Below are 21,734 nucleotides of genomic sequence, written 5' to 3' on the forward strand. Positions count from 1 at the left end.
AAAAAAATGGAAACATTGGGCGCCTGGGTGGCTCAGTCGTTAAGCATCTGCCTTCGGCTCAGGTCATGATCCCAGGGTCCTGGGATCGAGTCCCACATCGGGCTCCCTGCTCGGCAGGAAGCCTGCTTCTCCCTCTCCCACTCCCCCTGCTTGTGTTCCTGCTCTCGCTATCTCTCTCTCTATCAAATAAATAAATAAAAATCTTTAAATAAAAAAAAAAATGGAAACATGGATCTCTTGAAGTCCTCTTTTCCATATTTTAAGTAAAAATTACCATTGTTTTCTACACTAATTGTCTTGTGAAATTTTTCATTATTTCTGTTGGACACTAACATCTGGGTTACATTTTCATAATAATGAGGCATAAATGAGATTGCTTTTTGCTCCTTATACAAAAAGCCAAAGGTTAGTTAAGCTCTACTGTTTTTAAGTCTATTTTATATTTTCACCCAATACTGTATTTTAATTTACAGGTTTCACGAATTTAATACTTGTGTGAATATCACTTACATTTGTCCATATAATCGCTGTCAGGGAGCACCACTATGGTATTAATTTCTGTTGGCACTATTCATTCAGTATTTGTTGAACCTAATGTATTTCAAGCAGTGTCCTAGACGCTGGGGATACAGTAGTGAAGCAGACAGACAAGGAAGGACCCCGCCCTCACAGAGCTTACAGATCGGGGCGGGGAAGCTGACAATAAACATAATACCCTAAATCCCTTGAGATAGCACTTATAGCTCTGGGAGGAACTCTTTGTTGTTTGTTTGTTTAAGATTTTATTTGAGAGAGAAAGGGAGCACAAGTTGGGGGTGAGGAAGGAGAGAGGGAGAAGCAGACTCCCCACTGAGCAGAGAGCCCGATTTCTGGGGCTCCATCCCAAGACCCTGAGATCATGACTTGAGCCAAAGGCAGATGCTTAACCGATTTGAGCCACCCAAGTGTCCCTAGGAGGAGCTCTTGAGGGGAACTGGAGGGAGCTCCTCTCAACTGGGTGTTCACAGAGAGGCTTCGGAGGAGGCATCTGAGCTGAGACTAGGATAGCAGGAACATCTTCATTCTGTGAAGCGATGGAGAGGGGTTTGAATGTAGGTATTTTCTATAACTGAACCTTTATGATTAGACCAACCTTAATCATATCCCCAGATTATTTTCTCGGTTGGTCTCCATTTCAAAGCCCTTATATTTTTCTTAATTACATTTTTCTGAGTCTGTTTTGTTGTGACTTTATGAATGTGTGACACTTAGAACTCTTATAACTTTGGGCTTTCTTGATATTAGTAGTAGTCCAGTCTGGATTGTTCACTCTTACCAACAGACCATTCTGTCTCCAAAAATATGCCCTTTGTACATATTTGACCACGTATGTTTAGAAGAGACCGTTTCAGGGGCACTTGGGTGGCTCAGTTGGTGGAGCATCCCACTCTTGATTTCAGCTCAGGTCATGATCTCAGGGTGGTGAGATTGAGCCCTGTGTAAGGGTTCCGGCTGGGTATAGAGCCTGCTAGGGATTGTATTCTCCTCCTCCTCCCCCTCCTCGCCTCCCTCTTGCACATGTGCACTCTTGCTCAAAAAAAAAAAAAAAAAAAAGCTGTAAGAAGAGGGACCATTTCAATATGCACAGAAACAGAGATTGAATTTATGTAGTTTTGACAGTGGCCCTTCTTATATCTTACTTCTCTCCTGAGCTCACATTTTAGAATCCTGAAAGTATTTGGGATTCTTTCTCTCAGCATTGTTACTACATCCACTCTCTGTGTCATTCTGTAAGTTTAGCAACCTTAGGACTCTCCTAGCTGAGACTATTTTTTCTGTTCCTTAGAGGGCATTTTGAGTAAAGTTCTCATGAATTAAAAAGCTGAGAATCAAGTTCATTCATAAGCAAAAGCAAGTAGGTGTGGTTTTTTCCTAGTGTAATAATATTTTATTGGTATTTTAAAATATCAGTTATATTTTGAGGAGTTTGGTTTATGAATAGAAAGAACGAAAATGTGTATCTTTTTAGTGGTCCTGCAAGCTCTGGTACTTTCTAAAAGCTCGAGTGTCTGTATTTTATCTGACTATGTCAGCCTCCAGCCATGTTCCCTATGTCTAGGTGGGTTGGACACCTGACCTCATGCTGTATAATCAGAAAGGAAGAAGAAAACTGGTTCCCCAAATGCCTGCCTCTCCCACAATTCCCATTATGTCTCATCACAAGTACTTTGAGGGTACATGGCTTATAATCTGTGTCTCCTCGGGACCAAGACTGGGATGCTCTGGAGAGTACCCTCCAACTGTAGTTCTGTCCTAGTCCCCAGCAGCCCCTCTAGGAGCCGAATCCCAGTGGATTCTTGGGCACCATGCATCCATCTGGAAACAAACTCAGAGGCTCACAAGGACAGCACAACTAGAGTATCTCTGATTACTTATGAAGATGGTCAAAGCTCCTCAAACATATAGAAAATAAGTGGTCCTTTTCAGTGTCAGGAATTAAATATGTATAAGAAAGTTTGAAAAGGTGCTTATTAGGTTAATGAGCAAAATATTTCAGGCTTTGTTGTTTATTTGCTTTTTTTGCTGTCCGTCTTTTAAAAAGTTAATTCTTCCTTGGTTCAGGGGTGAAGCTTACTTCACTTTTAATTTTCGAAACACAAGCATAAAAGAATTTAATTCATTCTGAGCTAAGTGTTTACTGTGTCAAAAATAATTAGCTAACATGGTCTCAATTTACATAATTTCTAGAATCTTTTATTTAGACAGTTAACAGATTCAGAAAGTGTTTACTGCTAGAAAAGGCAACTAATAGGAAAATAGGGATGCTAATTATTTGGTCAACTCCAAGATTATTGTGTACATCTCCCTTCAGGGTGTAGGAACACTTCTGCAAAAGGTCCATTTCACTGATGTGCTCCAGTATAGACAGGGTGATTGTGTGTGTGTGTGTGTTTAGTGACCAAAGACACAACTTAGGGCTCTTATTTCTTTAACTTGGAGCTTCTTTCCCAGTATTATGCTCAGAGATGCAAACTATATGCACTGCTATCAACCTGGCTTGCTTTTTTTTTTGGAAGGAAACCAGAAGTAGCTTTATTATTTTTTTCAAACTTAATTTTTAAATTTTTTATTAACATATAATGTATTATTTGTTTCAGGGGCACAGGTCTGTGATTCATCAGTCTTACACAATTCACAGTGCTCACCATAGTACATACCCTCCCCAATGTCCATCACCCATTTCCCTCCCTTCCCCTATGATCCTGTTTTATTGAATTCCACATATCAGTGAGATCATATGATAATTGTCTTTCTCTGATTGACTTATTTTGCTTAGCATACCCTCTAGTTCCATCCACGTCATTGCAAATGGCAAGATTTCATTTTTTGATGGCTGCATAATATTCCATTGTGTGTGTGTGTGTGTGTGTGTGTGTTTACATTCATCTGTTGATGGCCATGTAGGTTCTTTCCATAGTTTGGCTAATGTGGACGTTGCTGCTATAAACATTGGGGTGCACATGCCCCTTTGGATCCCTACATTTTTATCTTTGGGGTAAATACCTAGTAGTGCAATTGCTGGGTCATAGGGTAGCTCTATTTTCAACTTTTTGAGGAACCTCCATACTGTTTTCCAGAGTGGCTGCACCAGCTTGCATTCCCACCAACAGTGTAGGAGGGTTCCCCTTTCTCCACATCCCCGCCAACATCTGTCATTTCCTGACTTACTAATTTTCCTGGTTTGCTTTTTTGAAGACCAAACTCATTGGATCACGCTTTCAATTGACTGCTTTTTTTTGTTTGTTTGGTGGGCAGCAAAGCAAAGTTTATTGAGTGATAGTACAAAGCTTGAAGAGGGGCACCTGGGTGGCTCAGTCAGTTAAGCAGCTGCCTTTGGCTCAGGTCATGATCCTGGAGTCCTGGGATTGACGGAGCCCCACATGGGGTTCCCTACTCAGCGGGGAGCCCGTTTCTCCCTCTCCTCCCAGCTTGTACTCTGTCTCGCTGTCTCTCTCCCTCAAATAAAATCTTTATAAACAAAACAAAACAAAGCTGCTGAAGAGGGAGGGAGGGGACCCTGCTTTTATTTTTATAGAATTTAAGTTGTTTTAGTCTTCTATGGAATTTCTAATTTACCTGAATTTTTTGGTTAGGTAGGTGTAAGCCCTTCAGTCATTGTATTTGGAAATATGACAGGACTTGGTCAAGCTCTTCAGGGACAAGGACTTTTACCTGTTCAGGGCCCCACATCCACACTCAGTAGAGCAAGTAAAATGACTGGGACGAGGAGACTTGCTTTGTTGATTCATGCTGAGGTGTTCACTTAGTGTTGCTTGTCTGCCAGGCATAAAGAGGTGAGAAGATAAGTAGGTCCTGCTGGTACCAGTGGGGGCTTGAGTCACAGGTGTGGGAAGCTCTTTTCACTGCCAGGAATAGAGAGGCTCATTCAGTTTACGTCATACCATGGAGCATTTTTCTTGTAAGGACGCTCTGAGATGAAAGAAGGCTTGAATCAGTTATACTTCTGGGTCTCCTGGGAGCAGAGGAGTTAAGACTAATCTGGTGGGATATAGTTTGGGAATGGAGGGGATCACTGGTTAGACAAGCATGTAGCTATTCAGAGAAACACAGGACTCTCAGTATTCCCCTGGGATGGCATTTGGGAGAAAGTCAAACCTGTATAAATATTTCTGTATTTTTCCTTGAGGATTCACTAAGATCTCCAAAATGTTAGGAGTTTAGTATATTCTTAAATCATATTTGCTTGTTTTTTCAGGCAGATAATACATTTCCTATTTTTTTAGTTCTGTATTCTCCTAGTCTCCAGTAGTGTGTGTGCGTGTGTGTGTGTGTGTGCATGCGTGCGCGCGCGTAGGTAAATACACACAGAATACCCACAGGATAGGAACATCTGAAGGTGGAAACTGAGAGTCTGGGAAAACTAAATTTGGCTTGTCACGCTTGAAAACATCATCTGTTAACCTTTTTGTTTTTGTGAGTTTATACTGCTTTTTACATAGTATATTTTGAAAGTGGTAATATTAAATTTGATCATATTAGCTCACAATAAATAAACCTGTCTCTCACATTTGAATAGGAATTTGTAGCTTACAGGCACTTTCAAAGATTTTTTTCTTTTTTTAAGTTCTTCAGTTTTTTTTGGTTTTTGTGGGGTTTTTTAAGTTCTTTTCTGAAGTTCTTTTAAAATTCTTTCCTAAAGGAGGCAGACAGGTCTTCTTTTCATATTTTAAAAGTTGAGAATTTAAGTCAGTGTGACACCATCCATTCCCTGGCCCCCTGACTCCAGTTGGTGGCCCTGCCATGTGGCAGCCCTCGCTGTCAGGGGCTCAGAATGTCAGCAGTGTCCTTCCTCGCCTTCGTCCTGCTCCCGTTCTCTGCACTTAGTTCCTGAGAGACAGAGTGGCATGCACACTGGAGCCAGATGTCCATGGCTTTCTTCGCAGCAAGGCTTCCACCCTGAATCGCAACCTTCTTCCCCGTTTCGGTAGCTAGACTGAAATAATCTAGAGAAATTGTGGAGGTTACAGTTAGCTTGCCAAAAGTTGGTGCAGGGAACACTTGTGCTCCATCCCTGCAAGTGGGCATGGAGGGATGTGGATATAAGGGATGAAGTTCTTGGTAATTGTTGTCAAAACCCAGTGTTAACCGGGACACCTGGGTGGCTCAGTTGGTTAAGCATCTGTCTTCGGCTCAGGTCATGATCCCAGGGTCCTGGGATCCAGCCCCGCACTGGGCTCCTTGCTCGACTGGGAGTCTGCTTCTCCCTCTGCCTGCCGCTCCTCCTGCTTGTGCTCTCTCTCTCTGTCAAATAAATAATAACATTTAAAACAAAAACAAAAACAAAACCCGGTGTTTACCTTGACTACTGCACTACTTGCCTGGTGCGCCCCTCTCCTTAACTGCCTGACCCCACACCCCATTCACTACGGGGAGATGGAAATGATGGTCATATAACTCGTCTACCCACAGTTTAAAAATTGAGACAAGTTCTAGCAAAAATATAAAGGAGGCATAAAGGAAAGTAATTTATAGTCAGTAAAGTGAGGACATTTTTACAGTAAAGCTCAGAGATCCTGATTTGCTTTAGATCAGTGTATCAGCAGGTGTGTACTTCAGTATGTTCATGGAAGACATAATGTAGTTACAATTGTCCCACTTCCATGTGGAGTCACTAAGAATATAAAAGCTGCAAATGCCATCCGATCAAGTGTATTGTACTGGTGAGTCAGACACCTAAGTGGCTTTGCAGCAATGACCTGATTTTCTGAAATGATGAATATCTATTAGTAAAATTCCAAACAAAACAAAATACAACCCCCCCACCCAAAATTCCTTGGATTTATATTGTAGCTGTGCTGTGGAAAATCTAATGTAAAACTGTGTAAAATAACTGTGTTTATATGTAAACACTGTTAGGATCTAGGATCTGATGGTTATAAACTGACTTTTTTGCCACCTCGAGTGTCCAGATGTCCAGTGGGATATTTGAAAGCAGTGCAGGATACAGTAGTGGGATTCAGGACGTCCCAGATGCCAGCAACGTCCTCAGAATTATTGTGACATTGAAAAGATTGCCCCCCACAAAATCAGAATACACCTTCGAGATGGTGATGGCACTTGTGTTGAAAATCTCTGTCTCATACATGTCAGAAAGACTTGGAAACGTAAGGGATCCCAAGAGAACAAACACTTCCGAACATTTCAGATCAGAAGCTCCTCGTGCTGTGATTTCATTGTCTCGAGAGGCTGGAGAGGGCAGGAGGAGAACGTCTGCTCTAATTTTTCTCCAAGGCTGATAGGTTTTCTGTCTTCCTCTGCCTTTGTCAGCCTGCACTACCTCGTCTGCCTTCTTGTGGTGAAGTGTTTTGCACCCCCTCCATTCCCTGTCCTTGGAGCTTGCTGGGGAGGCTTTCTTCAGACTAGGTTCTGAAGGACTTGTGAAAAAGGGGTTTGAAAGTGTTCAAGAAAACTGATGGTTTTTTTTTTCTTTTATGTGGTGAATATACATGACATACAGTTTACCCGATTCAAGGTTTTATATAATTTGTCACTTTGCAAATATATGGCTAAATTATTCTGGTATATAAATAATAATTTTATCTCAGGCATTTTGAAAGATATAATTTTCTATAAGCGATAGTATTTTAATAATTGGGCTTGTGACTCACTTCACCCAATTAATCCTTCATAACAGTGGGAATCAATATAGAAGGAAATATTTACCTATTATTGTGTAACTTCAGGAGTCAGTATTTTTGCTTTCTGTTCTCTGTGAGGCAGTATTTTGGTGCTAGATGTGTCTAGGTTCAAATTCTCCAGCTCTGCCACGAAGTGGCTTTGTGATCTAGAGCAAATCAGGATCTCTGAGCTTTACTGTAAAAATGTCCTCATCAGTAATACAGAGATGCCGATATTTAATACAGTGGTTGCAAGGATTAATGTAAAATATTTGACACAGTTTTCTTCTAATACTCGTTCCTGTGCATCCACATTTTTCTTGTAGTATAACCACAGTGCAGATAAAATCTTCGTCTTCCTTTTTAACTTGACCTATTTCCGTAGTGTAAACAATTTTTATAATTACTGTTTTAAAAGTATCAAGTATTAAGAAGTATTATAGTATATAATGACATTCTGCCACTAAATATACTGTGGACATGAGGTCCTTTCTGTGTATAATTTGAACCTTAAATTTATCTGCTTACCTCAAGAAATAAAGTTTTTAAAAAGCTCCCTTCCTGACATAACTGTAAGCAAAACCAGGAGGAAACAGCAGACCTGAGTTGAGTCTGGGCAGTGGGCCCATGGGAGGCTTCCCAGGTGAGTGATGATGCACTTCCGCACACCGCCTTGAAATTGCAGCCTTCAGTGTACAGATTTGGAGGCCTTGACTGGGTTGCACAAAATGATCAAAGCTATAACTATTAAATCTGAGAATGGCAAGGATATACTCAATAATGATTTCAGTATACATGGGCATTTTTCATTTTGTTTCCTGTTTTTTTTTTTATTTTAAAAATGATGCTGCTAAATAGAAGTATACTGTTGACCAAGAAAGAATGCACTGAAAATTTCAGCAAACAGGCATTTTTTGGGGGGCAATTAGAATTGCAGTTCAGGAGGCACAGATACAGGTAGAAACCTGAATCTGAGGTTGTTCCTAGACCTGAGGAAGCCAAGGAGAGGGCAGGGTTGTAGCGTCAAAGGGCTGAGGGTGTCCTTCTCATTCAGGTCCTAGGTGCAAAACAGGGATTGAAAAGAAGGTAGCTGGGATTGGTTGGGTTAATATGCAAATGAGGGGCTGTGAAGCTTTGTTAAACTGCTCTGGCTCCTTTTGAAGTGAAGAGTGAGGATGATTCAGGTGTCTTGATGAGAAGGAAAGTTAAGTCCCAGCTGAGAGCTTGCAGCTGGCTGAAGGGGTTTTTTAAAAAAGTTGATGGTTTTTCCAACGAGGACGTGAATAAATTCCTCTTCCTTTAGGGCCTCCTGATCCCAATTTAAGAGACTGTTAGCTAGGGTTGCTTGCCGCATTTTGAAATCTCCTTTCACAACACATTGATTTTTCCTTCTCTAGTAGTGTTTCTGTAGGATAAATCTCTAAAAGTAGAATTACTTTATTAGAGGACCCAAGAACCTTTTATGGCCCTCGATGTGATTGCCAAATTGTTTCCAAAGATACTATATAGATTTACATATAGGTCCCCACTCCAGTAGTTGTAGCTGTACATAAGTTGGGATTTTTTTTTTTAATTTAAGTGTTTTGTGGGGGACTAATTTAACAGGTGAAATACTGATTTTAATTTCTATTTCTTGGCCACTGGTGAATTTAAACATCTAATCTTCATATATTTGTGATATTTCCTCTTGCATTGCTTATTCGTTCGTATTTTTTCTCTATTTAACTTAATGTAATGTGTATAATAATATGTAATCATATTATTCTGCTTTTTTTCTTTTAGCTCCTGTAATAAACCGATTCACAAGGCGTGCCTCGGGTAAGTCAGACCATATTATGGATTTTGCTTATTAATGGTGACATTTCTTGAGTAATAGTGGTATTGGACAACCAGGTGTGATGAGGATAATTGCTGTGGAGTAATGATTTATTTGTCGGTCGTTTTCCCCAAAAACCACCCATCTGATATAATGAAGAACAAGGACAGAATTGGAAATAACGTCTGCGTGGCTAGATTTAAACCTGCACTGTGCACTGAGGCTGATGCACCTTTTTAAATGGAGCCTCTCACCCCATTTTGTCTATTTCTGCTCTTGATCAGTTATTATCTGCATGGTTATCGGAGGTGTCAGCCACGGTTCAGAAGCAGTGATTTAGAAGGTGGGTGAAGGACATCCTAGAAACAGTGGTGGATGAGCAGTAGGAAAAGGGACAAGGAACAGGGAATGAGCATGAGGGACAAAGGATAAGGGACAGGAGAACTCTGAAAATGTAGGTACAGGAACTTCTCCTCAGTGGGGCCCTTTGTTAATGGCCCTGAGGCTCTTGCTCTCTTAAAGACAGCATGGTAATCCGACGCATATTCACCGTGATAGACCTTAGCCACTAACAGGTGCTTGAGTCAGAGTCACGAATACTGTGTACCACCTGCATTGGTGGAGAATACTGGCAATGGTTGAGAGCATTTCTGTCCAAAATGGTTTAAGTAAAGTGAGTTTGGGCCTTGAAGTGGATAAACTATTTGGAAAATCTACTTCTGTGGAATGCCTTCTGCTCTGAAGATAGAGGGCAAATGAAGCATTGCTATGTTTGATGTGAGAAAATTACTCTCTTTTAAATACACTAGAATTTTTTGTTGTTGAAAAACACAAGATAAACATTTCAAGCAGATCATTTCTGACGTTTATATAATACAGTTGAGTAATTTATTTAATAAAATTACCTCATTTCCATCTGTGATGTATTATTAAAGGTGTTTTAAGGTTAAGTTTTATTTTTAATTTGTCATCAGTTACTGGTACAATTTATTCTTATTATATAGTGACCAGGGCTAAGAGAAAAAAGACCAGGACTTAGAAAATGTGCTATATTGGGATAGTGTCCACTTTATCCTCCTGAGCTTTTTGTAATCTGAAGACATATGTATTTTATTTATTTATTTTTGAAGACGTATTTATTTTAAATGTTGCGAACAGAGAGTGGATTGCAGTGACTTTTGTGGAATGAGGAATCATGTTTATGTCAGCAGGGTATCAGATGATATCCCAAAGTAGAGCCGCAGAGTGTGATGGGGTTGTGGTGCAGGGATATAGTCTTTGGTGAGCAGTGGTGGGAATAAGAGAGGAGCAATGAGAGACTCCGTAGTGTGATATCTTGTCTTCATGGTGTAAAATTCTTTCCACAGGCACATAGGTAGGAGTCTTAGAGTAGATCATCTCCCTTTCTGTCTCAAACTATATGACATCAGACATTGATATCTGGGGAAGTTGCATTAGTGTTTGTTGTACGATAAACTTACCACGAGTGGATGTGTCAGGGGCTCTAGCGTGTAGGTTACCTTTGAAGCATCATTATTTTAGTATCTCCACCACCACTAAATCTGTGTCCAGTGTACCTTGGTAAGGCTTGGCTGGAAATGTAGAGAAGATGGAATGCCAGCAAAGAAACCCACAGTAAAGTCAGATGTTGTGTTTATCTCTAGAACGACAGGTATAGGAAATGTCAATGAAAACAACAGGAAACAATTTGATTTAAAGAAAAATAAACAAGGTGATATCAAGTTCAGGAGTTGTTATATCTAGCAATAAGCCTTAAAAGGAGTAAAAATTGTTACCCTAGGAGTATAAAACACTGGAATTCATTATGAGAATGAATCTGGACCTTGATTATTTTATGTGCATCTTCAGTCTTTCCAGTAAGGGAAATAAAATTATATTTACTGCCTTAGATAAAAAGAACAGTGGTATAGGAAGGAAAAAAAGAAATGGGAAAATGGGACCTATTAATTATTTACCTGTCTATAATTTATTTGACTTCCTTATTTTTTATAAAAGTTTCTCTGAGACTTTTCTGGCAAAGGAGAATATAGAAACAGTTTTAAGCCATCTTGAGGAGGAAGTCCTGTAGTTCTCTTTGTTAACTTAGTGGCTAAAAGGAATTTAATTTAGTAGTAGAGATACACATCAATTTATTTGAAAGTATCATTTCCTGAAAATAATAAATGTCTACTTAAAATGTAGAAATTCATATTTGATAGTTAACAATATTTCCTAGCATGTCTTTTTCTGATGGAGTTTTATTTCAAAAATACTTTTTTCTTTTCAGAAATGAACTATAAAACTTAGGTAAGACCTATAATATAGGGGAAAAAAATAAGCCAAGTAAAATCAGCCAGAGGTTTATGTGATATGAGAGTTTGTTTCTTATTCATCTATTTTTTAATAATAATTACAACAATGAATGCTATGTAATATACAGTAATATGTATAGTGCTAGGTATTCAGTCACTGTTGATGGAATGAAAGTGGAAAAGAATATGTTACAATGTATTTCTAAACTTCTGCCTGAGTTCTCTAAATCTTTGAGGTTTTGGCTTTTGCTATTCCTACTGCATCTTGCAAAAATAAATATTTCAACTGGAGTAATTCAAACAAAACATTTCTCCCTTTTATGCCTTTTTCTTTTATTATAGCTCAGGAGGATGAGGGGATGTTTACATTAAGAAAGTGTTTAACAAATACATTATTTGGGATCATTTTTACACCTTCCACCACACTGTTTCTGGTAAACTCTGTCTCCATGTGTTTTCAGTGCCTGTCCACAAACCTGTCAGTTTTTATTTCTGTAAGTAGACGTGTCACTTAGCATTTTCAAACAAATTTCCTAGAATCTCAAAGAGTCTGTAGAGGTTTCAGGGTTTCCTAAGCTCATTTTCCACTAGGTGCAGGAATGAAAGGCATACAGTAGGGGATTTTTAATGGCAACGAACACAGGTGGGCGTTAGATTGGGTAAGTTCTACAAAACATGATTGAAACTGTCAGGTGTCTTCTCTTCTGAAATCCAGATGAAATGTATCTTTGGTATCTCCCTGACGGCACCCCATATCCTTAATTTTATTACTTATTTTTTATTGAGCTATAGTTGACATATCACATTGTGTGTGTTTCGGGTGTATGGTGTATTGATTTCATATATTTATATAATGCAATATGATTACCCACAGCCTTATTTTTAAACAGTACCCCATAATTCTTTTTTGAACAAAAGAAATACTACTTTTGTTCTTTTTTAAACCCATTTCTACTCTTAGTAATCACTTCTTATCAGTATGTCATTTTTAAATACATAGAAGTCACATATAATCTATTTATAATCACATAAACTAGTATGTGATTATAAATAACATACATAAAATTAACAAAATACACATAATCTCTTTTAGAATTTTGATGGAATTAGAATTAACATTGATAGTTTGGAGTATTTTGGAAGATTCTTCTTGGTGGAATAATGGAAATGTACCATTTATTCTTATAATTATTATTAAAAAGTAATGGTAGTGGTAGACATAGTCGTTCGATAAATCTTTGAAGAGTAAAACATTACATAGACAACAGTCCTGTTGTTTCTTTGTTCATCTAGTATATTATATGGGAAAGACTCTAGAGTATGGGGTTTCACAGACGAGTTCAAACCACCCGTTTACTGTGTGAATTTGCACGTAAGTTATTTACCGCGTTGAGTCTTACTTTATTTCCACTTTCTTTCAGTTTGGGATCATAAGAGCTATAATCATGCTTGTTATAATGGTTAAGCTAGATGGTTTTTATAAAGCAGAGTGGCTAGGCTCTCAGAAATATTAGTGGTCAACCGTCTTCTGAACATAGTTTAAAACAATAAAACCCTCAGTGCTGTGCCTTAGAGAGTCATAACACTCTTTGATATCATCCTGTAATATGGGGCCTCTCCTTTTACTGTTTGCACGTTACGGTTTTTAGAAAGATTATAATGGTTTTCCTCTGTGGTTTTGTCTCTGAATTGGAAAGAAAAAAGAAATTTCTCATTACTCTTGAGACAGCTCCTTGCAGTATGAAGTCAGACCGCTCTCTGATTTTGTTTTAACCCCAGGATTTTATTTTGAAAAAAGTCAAGCTTATAGAGCAGTTTGAAGAATTGTTCAATGATCACTTTTCTCTGGATTTCCCAGTTCATATTTTGCCGCCTTTGTAGGCCCTTCTCCTTCCTTCCATACACACGCTCATATCCACACTTTGTGTTTCTTCACTGGATCTTTTAGGAATTCTGAATACTTCATGTGTATCTCCTAAGAACAAGGTCATTCTTCTGCATAAAATTACTCTCAAGGAATTTAACCTTGATACAGCGCTGTTATCTGCATAGAGTCCAGTGTCCTTCGTTGTCTTGGTGTAGCCTCTGTTCTCTCTATCTAAGCTGGTTCAGGGATTTTCAATTGCATTGAATTTTCATGGCTCCGTTTTTCTGATCTTTCATAAATGGACTCCCTAACATTTTTGAAGTCTGCGTTTCTTGAAGTTCTGAGGGTTCTCCCTCCCAGTGAAGCAGTTCCCTGTATCACCAGGTACGACTTCCTGGCTCGCAGGAGTGCATCCACTCTCTGGTCACAGTGCTCCGTTGGTGTTGGTGTGAAGCCTTGGCTTGGAGCATTGCTTTATTTAGTACTGCTTTCCCGGACTGCTGTTGAGCACAACTTGCTCTAATGCATAATTATTTCTTATAATAGAAGTGAAAATGGAACTCCAAATTATGAATTCGGTAATTTTCTTTTCTCATGTAGATAATTAGCCGCACTTCAATTTTTAGCCATAACGTGAGCATTGAATTTTATAGTATATTTTTAACAGAGCTAAAATTTTATAATTTTCCCTGCACTAGCATTTGGAGTAATTCAGAGGTGAAATTAAGTCTTTAAACTTCACACACCCACTGTGTAAAATGGTATATTAAAAACTCTGTAAAATCACCAAAAACAGAAAATGATTAGTCCCCAAGATAGTAGTGAAATAATAGAAGTTCAGATCTTTTATTGATTCCAATTCAGGGACCATATGCTTCCTTGATTCAGGGAACATATGTTTCCTTTTGTTTTGTCATGGAAATATTTTGTAGCCTTGGTGTTCTTTGTTTTCTTCTCTAAAGTTGCTTTTTAACCCTCCTATTTTTTTTTTTCAAGAGGTCATTCTCATGTTGCCACACTAATTTGCTGGAGTGAATATATTTACATTTATATTTTATTTTTGAAATGAGCTTCATTTTGAAAGCTCGTTTCAAGCTTGGTAATTACCAACACTAGATAATGCACACCGGGAGCATATTCCTTTAATTAATTTCCTAATTCATTCTGCAGACACTTACTGCACCCCTACTGTGTGCCAGATACAGTGGGAGGCATGCAAGAAGAGTAAGATAGGGCCTTTAGGAAGGTCACAGTCTAGCAGGGAAGATGGCTGTGACAGGCTTGGTGTGGTGAGCACCGTAATATCCACAAAGGGAAAAGGAGAAAACATACAGTCCTTGCAGGGCATGGTTCACAGAAAGGGTGCTGGTCATTAGGGCTTATAATGTGGGTTTCAGCAGGAAAACAAGGTGAGTATTTGTGCCTTACCACTAATAGCAAGCTATTTTTATTATGAAGTCCTTTCTGCCAGGATGCTGCCCTGCACTTTGCCTCAGCATCGAGTACCTGTGGCGTGGAGTAAGCAGACGCCCACGACCATGGATGGCAGGGGCTTAAAGCCAGGATTTATTTCTGCCATTAACTTACCATTTCTTCAAAACCTTAGTGTCCCTCTTATCAGAGGAGGCAGAATAGGCTCTGGATTCAGAGAGACCTAGACTGGAATACTAGCTCCGCTACTTACATATCCACTTATAAAAGCTCCCACTGTCTGCTTCTCTCACTGTGGACTGCTGTGGGAGGGGCTGGGGGGGCTTAGTCACCTTGCTAAGGTTCAGTTTCTGCAGGTATAAAATGGGGATAATAGGGCGCCTGGGTGGCTCAGTCGGTTAAGCGACTGCCTTCGGCTCAGGTCATGATCCTGGAGTCCCGGGATCGAGTCCCGCATCAGGCTCCCTGCTCGGCGGGGAGTCTGCTTCTCCCTCTGACCCTCCTCCCTCTCATGCTCTCTGTCTCTCATTCTCTCTCTCTCAAATAAATAAATAAAATCTTTAAAAAATAAATAAATAAAATGGGGATAATACAAGACTGTCATAGTGATTAGACAGCAGATAATCCATGAAAAACACAACACAGTATTCTCTCCAGTTTGGTTTCTCGGTGTGAGCCTGTTGTCCAGTTGTGTCCCCTGCATAGGCGGGGCTGCCAGGAGCCTGGACTGGACGGAGAGGTGGGTCCGAAGTAGCTGCAAAGCCTGCCATGGAGAATTCGTTAGAAAGGTGACACCCGGGGTGAGGCCGAAATCAAGAGGCAGACAGTTCAACTGAGGCAGCAGGATGAACCCACAGGGAGCAGCACTGGGCAAGGGGAGCGAGAAGAGAGGGTGGAGGGTGGACCTGAAGAGCTTCTCTGAGATGCCAGAGTACAGCCCCCAGGCTTCTCCCTCCGGTGGGCTGGAAGTGGTTCCAGGCCTCTCTGTGTACCTGTTGCCTCTCTCTGCCCAGACTAATTCTCCCCTGTGGTTCTCTACAAATAAAACCAAGTGAGCAGAGGGAGTGCTGCTCCCGTCCTCTTCCCTCCCCTCCTTCATCCTCCGGCAGTACTGATTTTCTGGCCCTTGTAAGCGGGGCATGTTCTTTCATGCCTTAGCATGCTGTGGGAAAGAGAATCCAGTGCAGTCCGTGGGCAGTGTTGTCTCTGGTTCTTTGTTAGGCCCAGGAATGCTGATAGGCCTCTCTCAAGGCCAGTGAGAAATTCAGTTATCTCTTGAACGTAATTGCATTTTCTTCAGAGTACTCTGAGCCCTCCCGGGAAGGGAGAGAGGAAGGCCGTAGTAAAAACCTGATCAGCAGTTCAGGGCAGGGTGGGGCGCAGGGCCGGCTGTCTCCTCCTGCTCCCAGGGAGGTGGCCTCAGACTCGTCACGCCTGCACTGGTGGAGGGGCTTGGCAGATGGCTCGGGAAGCCCTTGTAGCCCACTGGGGCCCTCGTGTGTCCTGGTTACTGGACCCTGCCCTGTAGCGCAGACGTGAGTAGATAGAAGGCACGGCCATTCTCTGATTCTGATCAGAGTTCTGGTCACTGTTGCACAGACTCTCTGTGTGAAGGATCAGCCTCCCTGCCCCCAGATCCATTGCAGACCAGGGCTTTTATAAAATAGGGTAAGATTGCTGCTGCACATGGCCCCGGAGCGCTCCCACTCTCTGCTGCTCTCACTGCGGACTGCTGTGCGTTGGGGGCCGTGACTTGGGTGTGCTCTGTAGGAGATCGGAATGTTCTCATCGTGGAAAATTACACATTCATCCCCAAATAACTGATTATTAAACCCAAACCCTTGTTTTACTACTTTGGCGTTTTGTGAGAACAGACGGCGGTGTGAACAGTGCCCCCTGGAGAGGGAGAAGGGTGGCGGGTGGCCCGGCCCACGGGGACACACGTTGCCGCCTCTGCCTGGCCCCTGCCTGTTCACACTTGGAGCACTGCAGAGGCTTTGCTTCTCTGGCTTTTCTGCAGCTCGTCCCCGTCCGTGTCCCCTTGCCCCCTCAGCATCTTTCTTTCTCTCTGCATGCCGCCCATCTGTAGAGCAGGTACTCAGACTGCTGTTACTGCTTACACATTATTTAATACCATTTAATATCATTTAATACATTGGCTGTTTGTTCGCACACCTCGTTCCCTCTCCTAAACTGTGAGCATTGTAATTAATGAATTGAGGGAAAAGAAAAAGGAGGACGCAAAGTAAGGAAGTGGGAGTCCTAGCAGAATGGGGAGATTTGGCCAGACATGCACAGTGGGGTTTAAGATGCCTGAGCAGGTGTGTGGTTGCAGGTGAGGCTGAGGCTAAGAAGACGTGAGGATGGGTTTGGACACCGAAGTTGGCTGTGATAATGGCAGAACTGGAACGTGAAGAGCACGGAGCCGGATACCTATGAGGAGGGGCCCCTGAACCCGTGAATCCCAGAGACAGCCCCGCATGGGCACGGGGCGGGGGCGGGGGGGGCGACCAGGTAGTGGTGTGGATGCCCGTGTGCGGAGCCAGGAGAGCCCCTCACTGTCTTTTGGGTCCTGCTGTGTGCAGGGAGCGGTGCCTTCTAAGCGAGGTGGTGTTCCCCGAGAAGAACCAGGTTTCAATTAAGGTGGGGATATGTTGGCCGCCTGGGTGGCTCAGATGGTTAAGCGGCTGCCTTCGGCTCAGGTCATGATCCCAGGGTCCTGGGATCGAGCCCCGCATCGGGCTCCCTGCTAGGCGGGGAGCCTGCTTCTCCCTCTGCCTCTCTCTCTCTGTCTCTAATGAATAAATAAATAAATAAAAAATCTTTAGAAAAAAAAAAAGGTGGGGATATGTTGGCAGTGCTTTGTAAAAGCACTTGAGGGTGTGGGGAAAGTGCTGGGAAGGAAGGTAGGAAGGGGTGGGAGGAACTGGCAGGTCGGAAGTTCAATCAGCAGATATTTATGGAGCACTTACTGCTGCCAGGTACTGTACAGGTACCATGCATAGGGAATGACAGCAGCAGATCCTCCCTGACCTTGAGATGCTGCAGGCCAGTGAGGGAAGCGTGAAGGGGTGTGGACACGAACCTGCAGAGAGCGTGGTTGTCCGGAGTCTTGCATCTGGTGGATGACCAAGGTGACCGAGCAAAGCAGGCACGGTTGGATCAGGGGTCTTCAGGTTATAATGTATTCACTGTGGATGCTCGTTTAAACTTTCTTTAAAGCTAATTCTATCAGATTTCCAATGAGAACACTTTAACTGTCTGATATTTACTGTAAGTACAATGGACAGTATGGTGTAGAAGTGAAGAGCATGGATCTGAGGTCATTCTGTCATTTCTTGATCGGATACTCAATGAGGGCCTGTGATGGGCTTGGCACCGAGCAGCGCCTGAGGCCGACCGACATTGTTTAGGATCTTGGCGGCACCACTTATGAGCTGCGTGACCTTGGGCAACGGACTTAAACTGTCTTTGGTAGGGTTGTTGTAATTCATGAAGTGAATGCAGGCAAAGCTGCCATTTTTTTTTTTTTTAAGCACAATGCCTAGCACAGAGTGAGTGCTAAATAAACTTTCATATATCCATAGGCTCAATTTGTTGAATTTTAGTGTAGCAAAAATACCACAATATTAGTATCTCTGCTATTTTCTCCTATGATGTACCCCACTTAATTTTAATTGGTCAGAGTACATAATTCTGTGTGTCTCCTACAGCTAACTCTCCTACCCCAAACTTGGATTGACATAACATTGTATCAGCATTTGTGGGAGATGGGAAAGATTTCTCTCAGATGTAACATCCTTTAGCTCTTTAGATAAAATCAGAAAAACAACTTTAGTCTCCCCTAGATTTTAAGCTGAATTCTTAGACTGTATTTTGAAAATAGATTGATCTGCCTTTTAAAATTTAACCTTTAATTTTAATCAGGTGTATATACATGCAGCCCTCCTCTCCCCTCCCCGCATCAGATTGGACCAGCTGCTTCCAGGAGCTGATTGCTAGAAGTGTTACTGTTACTGGGTTCTGAGTCTCTTGAGAGCCAGCAGTGTATTTTATACTAGCTAATCATTTGGTCATGCTTTCTGATATTTAAAAAATTAATGACACAACTGAAAACCAAAAAGTGAATCTGGATCTTCTCTTTTACTGTCTTTAGCCTTCAGTTACTAAAACCGGAGAACGTTGATTTTATAGTTGTTGTTTTACTAAGGCAATATAATTAAACTGCTAAAAAATTAAAATATAGATTAATTGTATGTTGTTTTCAGACAACATAGAAAAAAGGAACCAAGACCAAATAGCTTAAATAATTGTGCTGTTAGACCTGTTTCAAGGAATTATGAATATTATCATTATTGACCTCCATCAGAAAAGGTAGAGCTGGCCCTCCTCTCCTTAGCTATTTTAAAACAATTCCAAGTTGTAGGTCCCATTTAAAAACAGACATAGATAGTTTAATATGCTCATTGCATAACATAAAGTAAGTAACAGGGTACCAGACACAAGGTATTCCAGAAAAGGTTCGTGGCTTTCTGCTGTGAGGTCATTTTCAGAGCTGAGTTTCCACAGGTTGCTGGGTCGTATTTGCAGTAGAAACTGAAAACTTAAATTTACGATAGGTACTCTGATGCTTTCTAAAAGTAGACTGCTACTTTTGGGGCTCCTGGCTGTCTCACTTGGAGGAGCATGCGACTGTTGATCTCAGGGTCGTGAGTTTGAGCCTCACATTGGGTGTAGAGATTACTAAGAAAATAAAGAAAATTCAAAATAAAAATAAACTGCTGTTTACAAGTTACCTTTTTATTTGGTCTTTTCACTTCCTTCAGATCTTTTGGTTCTGTTAGAGTGTTACTTTTCTTTCTTCAGTGCATTTACATGAAGGGGACAGTTGATTTCAAGTATTTCGTAGATTGAGAGCTGTTCTTGGAATTAGAATAATGAGAATGCTTATAATCCAGAATTATATTTCTATGTATTAAAAAATAAACATTTATATTGTATCACATAGGCAATAAAGTTTGAAGTTAAACGAAAGTAAAATTTTTCTTCAGTAAAATGGTCTTTTTAGAAGGGATTCTTGATGATAAACTATGTGGTCGGTGGGCCTGAAGTCTCTTGGATGGTTGTCGTGGCTGTAGGAGGGTCACACTGTGGGCCCACCCTGGATGGGAATTCTGAGGCAGACGTCATTGTATGTTTTCAAGGTAGCCTGTGAGTCCTGTTAAAAGCTAAACTGAGGCATATTAAAAATTTGAAGAGTTTATTTGAGCAAAAATCTTTTCAAATTGGGCAGCATCCAGTCTAGCAGATAGAAAGGAGCTCTGAGGACCTGTGCAAAAAATAAAGACTTATAGGCAGAAGGGAGCAGAAACAAGGAAGTTATGTGTGGCACAAAAGTGGGTTGGTTACTGCGGGGTCACTTTCTTTTAGGGGATGGCAGGGGCTTGCCTCACTGGTGCTGACTAGGTGATTCCTGATTGGCGTAAGAGTCCATCTCTGGGACAGCTGGAACTGTCATCAAGTCTCAGTTCGGTGACATGGGGCTTAGCATAAGTGACTCCATTTTGGGCCTTTTGTCTTGTTTTTCATAGTCCCAAATGTTTTTCATGAAGTTGTAATCCCCAGAGCTTTTTTCCCTCACTTTAGTCGAAGAATAAATTTCTCTAACAAGGGAGGTAGCTCAAAGTGTGAATAACGATCACTTATTTTGGTATTTTGGTTATGAACCTTAGCAGTCTCATTTGTGAAATTAGATGACGATGGTGGTGTTAAAAAGTGCACAGGGTCAACTGTGTGCTGGGCCCTGTTGCTCAACTTTGCTTTCCTTGGGATAATCTATGAGAATCACTACCACCGTCTTTGAAGGGACGTTTTCTTATTGTCTTGAAAAGGGAAGGGGATAATACTTAAACTTAGATAAAAATTAATCTGAATCGGGACGTCGAGGGGCAAGGGCAGAGCACAAGTCACACCAGAAACTGCTTACAATACAGTTTAAACAGGCCGAAAGCAAGAGTTGGATGCTCACCTGACTGAGCCACCCACATAATCCCTCATTTAAAGACTTTTTTAGGGGCACCTGGGTGGCTCAGTCAGTTAAGTGTCTGCCTTCGGCTCAGGTCATGATCCCGGGGTCCTGGGATCGAGTCCTCCGTTGGGCTCCTTGCTCTGCGGGGAGCCTGCTTCTCCCTCTCCCTCTGCCTGCCACTCTCCCTGCTTGTGCTCTTTCTCTCTCTCTGACAAATAAATAAGTAAATAAAATCTTTAAAAAAAAGATTCTTTTTTAATGATAAAATGGCTATATGCTCATGTAAAAGTCAAATAGTACAAAAAGCTATAAAATGAAAACTAAAGGTGCTTGTTTCTCATGCTGTTCCCACTTCCAGCCCTGGAGATCACCACAGCTAACAGCTTCTTGAGTACTTTTCTGGACATTTTTAGGCACGTGCATATGTAGTTGGAATTAAATGATATCCAACTTCCCACATTGTCTTTTTCACCTGACAGTATATCCTGGATTACTTTTCATGTCCTTACATCTAGAGGTGCCTCATTCTTATTGTTTTTTTTATTTTTTATTTTTTTTATTTTTTAAAGATTTTATTTATTCATTTGAGACACAGAGATAGAGAGAGAGAGAGCATGAGCAGGGAGAGAGGCAGAGAGAGAAGGAGAAGCAGGTTCCCCGCTGAGCCAGGAGCCCAATGTGGGGCTCGATCCCAGGACCCTGGGATCATGACCTGAGCCGAAGGCAGATGCTTAACCATCTGAGCCACCCAGGCGCCCGCCTCATTCTTACTGTAATGCCTGAATGGTATTCCATTATATGGATGTATTAAGATTTATGTAACAAGGGTGTTTAAGTTTCAGGTATACTGTGTACTTTTGCGTAATCGTGCCAGTAAATCTGTAAGTGGGATTGCTTAGTCAACGGTGTGAGCGTGTGAAAGTTGTACAGTTATTGTCAAATTGCTTCCTACAACCGCATACTAATTTATACTCTCATCTTATGTTTAACATAGTGTGAAACACTCAGTATTACAGGATTTTTAAATGTTTATCAATTGAATAGGTCCATTATGTTTTTACTTGGCATTTAAAAAAATTTATGAGTGAGGCTTAGCATTTTT

The 21,734-nt window shown here is 41.1% G+C and overlaps 1 protein-coding gene across 2 annotated transcripts in view; it reads left to right on the forward strand.

The window, feature by feature from the left end:
• Positions 1-21,734, forward strand: part of PRKAR2B (protein kinase cAMP-dependent type II regulatory subunit beta) — a 90,882-nt gene that overhangs the window by 15,711 nt on the left and 53,437 nt on the right. For both annotated transcript variants that reach the window (XM_081800712.1, XM_006732199.3), the window contains exon 2: positions 8,961-8,996. In XM_081800712.1, coding sequence (XP_081656838.1) covers positions 8,961-8,996 — 36 coding nt within the window. The remainder of the gene's footprint in view (positions 1-8,960; positions 8,997-21,734) is intronic.

This window comes from Leptonychotes weddellii, chromosome 12, assembly GCF_054177405.1.
Source record: "Leptonychotes weddellii isolate Sample4059 chromosome 12, ASM5417740v2, whole genome shotgun sequence".
Taxonomy (NCBI): Eukaryota; Metazoa; Chordata; class Mammalia; order Carnivora; family Phocidae; genus Leptonychotes; species Leptonychotes weddellii.